General features: G+C 37.8%; 1 protein-coding gene across 1 annotated transcript in view; it reads right to left on the reverse strand.

Moving 5' to 3' along the window:
• The window catches only part of LOC110025803 (copper-transporting ATPase PAA2, chloroplastic), a 59028-nt gene that overhangs the window by 7167 nt on the left and 45549 nt on the right, over positions 1 to 6312 (reverse strand). Inside the window, exons 10-11 of the mRNA XM_020726461.1 lie at positions 4834 to 4939; positions 4455 to 4521 (exon numbers count right to left, since the gene is read on the reverse strand). Coding sequence (XP_020582120.1) covers positions 4455 to 4521; positions 4834 to 4939 — 173 coding nt within the window. The remainder of the gene's footprint in view (positions 1 to 4454; positions 4522 to 4833; positions 4940 to 6312) is intronic.

Consider the following 6312-nt stretch of genomic DNA (forward strand, 5'->3'; position numbering starts at 1 on the left):
CGAACATGAGCTGCTTAACGAGCCGAACACGAGCCATTCACGAACAACGAGCCAAATTGACAGCCCTAATCTCAAGCTCGGGTATGACAGATGCTCAAGGGGAGACTCACATGTCTTGCAACTGTGGAAAATCGGGACATCTGAGCAAGGCTTATCCAAAACCACCCAAGGAGAGAGAGACAGTGAACGTGAATCTTCTAGAGGAGGCTACCGGGAAAATCTGATGATAACAAAGAACGAGAGAAATACAAGGGTGGTCTTTACCGATGAGGATCGTAAGTTTCTGGATATGTTGAAGATGAAGCAGAGAGAGGTAAGTGTCATCACTAAGAATGCGTCCACCTTATCGTCATCCAAAGAAAACACTGTTAGTTATCCTAACTCAATCAAAGATGCTCGTGATACACATGCCCTTACCTCTATATCCACCACAAGTTCACCAAAATGAATAGTAGATTCTGGTGCATCTCGACGTGTGACAGGAGCCGCTAGTGAGTTTTTTTTCTATACCCACCTCGCAGTTCCAAAGAGCATTCAGACCGCTGATGAGACAATACAACTTGTGATTGGTAAAAGTACAGTGAGGTGTACCAATTCTATAACTTTGTCCAATGTTTTGAATGCTCCTTTCTTTCTAATAAATATTTTATTTATTAGTATCATTATACTTCAACTAAAATGTGTTGTTTCATTTGATATTCCAAAAGTGACCAATCATCAGAAGAGGACTGGTCGGAAACTTGGGACTAGTACGTGGCATAGTGCACTCTGGTACTTTGATAGAGAAGGGAAGGACTTAGCCTTCACATCCATGGTTGAGAATGTTGGAGCAGGAGGGTATTGGATGAGTGCGAAGGATGTATTGCTGGTACATTAAATGCGCATGAGACACTCTTTGTTTCATCAATTGAGTTGTTTGTGCCCATCATTATATGAAAAGACAAATAAACAAAAACTTGTGTGTGATGCTTGTGAGTTTGGCAAGCATACCAGAAGTTCTTATGTTAGTTATGGTAAAAGGAGTTCTTATATTTTTGATTTGGTACATTCAGATATATATGATCTTGTTCTACAACTTCAATGGATAATTACATGTATTTTGATTTCATTGATCGTTTTTATTGTGTTATTTGGTTATATCTGATGAGAAATAAAAGTAATGTGTTTGCCTGCTTTAAAGACTTTCATAGGGCGATTCAGATTCAATATGACGTTGTAGTGAAGGTATTGAGATCTGATAATGAGACAGTATAACAACAAGGTGTTTGGAGAATACTTGTTCGCCCAAGGGATACTTCATTAAACCACATGTTCATACATACCGACACAAAATATAGTGGCAGAAAGGAAAAACATCTTCTACAGATAGCTCGAAGCATGATAATCACAATGAATATCTCAAAGCACTTGTGGGGCAAATAGTTTTGACGATGACTCAATTGATCAACAAAAAACTCTCGAGAGTGTTGAATTGGAATTCTCCTTGTTAGATATTGAAATAAGATAATAATGAGATTCTTTTTTTAAATGTATTTGGATGTGTATCTTTGTGAAAGATAACATACCATCTATAAGGAAGTTGGATCCCAGAGCTGTGAAATGTGTGTTAGTCGGGTATTCTGCTACTCAGAAGGATTATGTATGTTGATGCCTAATCGAGAAGAAACTTTTTGTGAGTATGGATGTGTCAGTCAGAGAGTTTGAACCATACTACACTTTAGAGGTAAATTCACACTTCGGTAACTAAGCCCATTGGAGATATGAGGCAAGAGAGAGTGCGCAGTAGTAATAGTAATGGCGGAGTGGTGCAAGTAGAAGAAATGTCATGTCCTATGATGTTGGATGAATCAACTGAGGAGACAGTAATAGAGGAGATTGAACCTAGTGATGTTGGGATTCAGACTGAAGGTGCTAAGGGTGTATATGCAGAGGAAGAAATAAACTGAGGGAACAAATCCTGCAGTGCCAACAAATCTCTTGTCCCGATCTTTCCCAATTCGAGACACCTACACCATTAATCTTTAATTCAAAACTCTAAGGTGATATTATTCCTCCTTCATCTACTCCTATCTACCCCTGACCCCCACCCACCAAATGTTAAGAAGAACCACCCGCAGCAATGCGGGACATCCTCCTGATCGTTTTGGGTGTGAACTTGACATTGCAAACTTTGTTTCTTATTCTAACATCTCAGCTATGCATGGAGCATTCATTACATCATTGGACTCTGTCTCTATACTTAAGTGTTGGCAGATTGCTAAACAGGATTCCAAGTGAAAAATGACGATGCATGAAGAGCTTAGAGCTCTTGATAACAATCGAATATGGGAGATCACACCACTACCAGCGGGGAGAAAGCAATTTGGATGCAAGTGGATCTTCACGGTAAAACAAATTCCATAAGGGAAGGTAGAGAGACACAAAACACGACTAGTGGCAAAAGAGTACAGTCAAACAGAAGGCATTAACTACTATGAAATATTTGCACCAGTAGCAACGATGAGGACAACTCTGACAGTGAATGGTGGATGGAGGTTACACCAACTTGATATGAAGAATGTTTTTTCTTCAAGGGAAGCTACTGGATGAGGTATATATGGAGACTCCACCAGGATGTAACACATCCCAAACAGTGGGCAAGGTGTGTAGGCTCAGGAAGTCACTGTATGGCTTAAAATAGTCTCCTCGAGCCTAGTTTGACAAGTTTTGAATGACGAAGGTTGGCATGAGATATCAACAGATTAATGCAGACCACACACTGTTCTTTCGGTAATATTAAATTCACACTACCATACTTGTTGTGTAAGTGGATCACATAATTATCGTCGGTGATGTTGTGACAAAGATTGTTCAACTGAAGTGAAGATTGGGGAAACAATTTGAGGTAAATGATCTCGGACAACTTATATAATTTCTTGGATTGAAATGACTCATTGAACTGAGGGGATGATCATATTCCAAAAAAACATGTACTAGATCTTCTCAGCAGATATGTATGCGGGGGTACAAACTTGCGTTCTCTTCAATTAATTAGAAGATCAAGCTCACTATAGAGGCAGATGAATCAATTGATCATGAGAGGTACCAGAGGTTAGTGAACCACCTAATCTATATATGCCACACTCGACCTGCTATTTTTTTTTTTTTGCAATAAGTGTGGTGAGCCGCTACATGCATGATCCAAGGAAGATTTTGAGGTATTTGAAGAGTGCACCAAAAAAAAGGGTTGATATTCAAGAAGAATGGACATGTAGATATTGAGGGCTATTGTGATTTTGACAAGGCAAGTTGTGTTGATGACAAACGATCCATATCAGGATGCCACATCTTTGTATGTAGCATCTTGATCTCGTGGAAGAGTGAGAAACAGTCAATTGTAGCAAGATCAACAACAGAGGCAAAATATAGGGTCATGGCATTAGAAGTTGCTGAGATCATGTGGCTGAAGGTCTTGATGGTTAAACTCAAAGTGGATTAGGGAACTCAAATGAAGTTGTGGTGTGACAACAAGTCGGCAATCAACATCGCTAACATGGTGCAACACAATAGAACTAAACATGTGGAGATTGATAGATTTTTTATCAACGAGAAGCTGAATAACGGATTGTTGGAACTAAGTCATTTACTTACTGGAGAGCAAATGGCTGACTGCCTCGCTAAAGGACTTAGCTCAATGGGGTTAACTAGATTATGTGATAAAATGGACTTAGTGAATATCTTTTGCCCACCTTTAGGGGAGATGTTGAGATTTGTATATAATGTTAGGTTTTATTTGTAAATAGAAGATGTCTAGGGATTTATTTATAAATATTGTATGGCTCTATATAAGTCAAACTGTTAATCAAATGAATAAGTTTAATTGCAAAAATATTCCAATAAACACTAATGGATAAAACATGTGAATATTCATTATCATTTTATACATGAAGTTCAAAAAGATGTCATTCGTATGGCCCATATAAAGTTTAAGAATAAACCAGGGGCGCTTTCACGGAAGACAAGCTCACTTTTCTATAATGAGTATCAAGCTTGGATTCTCAGACAGGATCTCCATCTTGAGGGGACATGCTAAGGAATAATGCATTCGCTGTAATTATTTAGTTTCCTTTGTTGTATATATTTTCTTTTATGATTTAATATGCATTTAGTTAGACCTAACATGAATAGTGGGAGGATTATCTATAAATTACCGAATTCAAATATCGTATCTTGTCAGATATTCATCTGAATCAATAGCCAACATGAGACCATTACTCTAAATTTCTAGAAAGTACAGCTTAAAAAAAAGTATTATATTATTCTAAAAATGTTGACTCTGTATATAAAAGGAATAAAAAATATTAAACCAAAAAATACACATTGAAAAGTGAGTTAAAATCATTAGATGGTGCTATCAAAATTGAGCAAAAGAAGTTAACGAAAATAAATCCCATTGCTAAAATTAGAAATGTTACCCAGAGAAGTGCCAACTAAGATAGCTGTGGGAGTAGCAAGACCCAGTGCGCATGGGCAGGAGACTACCTGAATAATTGGACAGCAGAAGAAAAGACTGAGTTTAGATTTCTGGACAAAGATATACAATCACACTATGTTTATAAATATAGAAGAATTTCAATGAAGAAATATGACTCCATGATGTAACATAAAGCCTGTGATAACATGCGTTGCAATCAATAAAATCATCGTGCCATCTCTGAATGAAAGAATTTTATATTTACATAAGAGTGCTGCATCAAATACATTACTCCATTACCACAAATAATACTTATAAAACGAAGAAAGAAATATTTTACAATATAAAGTTCAAAAAAAAAAAAATTGGCCAATACTTACTAACACATCAACAGCTAGTTTCAAGCTTAATAACAATGAATGTCCTTCAGGACCAGCAATATCATTCAGCAGCACATCTGGGAAGATGTTTGTTCCAATGTAATACCTACCATGTATAGAAGAGAAGATACAGCTAATGCTCAGTGTGATTAACTAAAAATTAAACTGTAATGAAAATGAAATTACATTTTATCAAACAAACTTCCATGCAATGAGGAAAAGAAATTTGCACTAGCAAAAAATGAAAAAGGACAATTATGTATGTATTGTGGTGGTTTCACTCATGTATTATAAAATAAATAAATAAATAAAATACAGTCTTGCCAATTTGAGTCCCAAACGCATTCATTCTCTCGTAACAAGTGAAATTGTAACAAATTTTTTCCAAATAATCCTATCAAGCAGGAATAAATGAAATTAGCCAGAATAAAGAGTTTTCTTCTTCTCAATGCGGGAAAGAAGAAAATATTATATTTGCACGGATTCTTTCCAGTTGAATATTAAGATTAGGAATATGTATTCATTAAGTTACTTAAATAGATTATATAGAATATTATGTACCTAAAATAGATTATGCAGGTTATTATTTATTGGAATGAAAGCAAAGGAAAAGGCATTCAGCCTATTTGCTCGAAATATTAACATGGTATCAAAGCTTTCATCGGTCTAAATCTTTGGAATTCCAGTTTTTGCTATCGTTCGACTGCTTCCTCGCTGGAGCGCTCGTTCTTGTCTTTGAGTTTTGCGACATCTTCGTACGCTTTTCTTGAATTTTGTCGCGAGCCGATCTTCGAATTTGATCGGTCTCTTTGTTATCTTCATCGGTATCTTCGACCGCTTCCTCGTCGGGAGCACTCGTTCTTGTCCTTGCTTGAGTTCTGCGGCATCGTCGTCTACCTTCGTCGGAATCCCAAGAAAATCGTTGCTCCTCTGCCAAGCAGGATCTTCTCTGTTGCGATCCACGTATGTTCTCTGTCGCGATCCGCTTTATCGAGATCTGTCTATTAGTGCTACGTTTCATCTGCTCGTCCCACTTTGCCACGATCCTTCTGTTTGTCCTGCGAGTCCTTTTCCCTTTTCCGCGTCTGCTCATCCGCGATTCCTGTTCGTCTGCTCATCCGTAGGGCTGTCAAAACGGCTCGTTGTTTGCGAACAGCTCGTGTTCGGCTCGTTAAGAAGCTCGTGTTTGGGTCGTTGTTGACCTCATTTTTGTGAGGTCTTTTCCTCTCCTCCTTAGAGCCTAGATTCTAGCTCTAGAAATCCCTATGGACCATCTTAGAAAACTAGAGTTGAGACTCCCCCTTCTAGAAGCTCCAGCCGATTCCTATTTTCCTTTGATGTCTAGCATCTTTGGCACAAGACCATCGTTTTATGAACGAGCGGTTATGGGCTATTTTGCAAAGATTCAAGGAAGATGTTCCAAATAGGACTTCAAGCCTTAGGAAAACATCGTCACGATCTTTTTCGTCACGTGCACAC

This window comes from Phalaenopsis equestris, unplaced genomic scaffold (assembly GCF_001263595.1).
Source record: "Phalaenopsis equestris unplaced genomic scaffold, ASM126359v1 Scaffold000333, whole genome shotgun sequence".
Classification (NCBI taxonomy): Eukaryota; Viridiplantae; Streptophyta; class Magnoliopsida; order Asparagales; family Orchidaceae; genus Phalaenopsis; species Phalaenopsis equestris.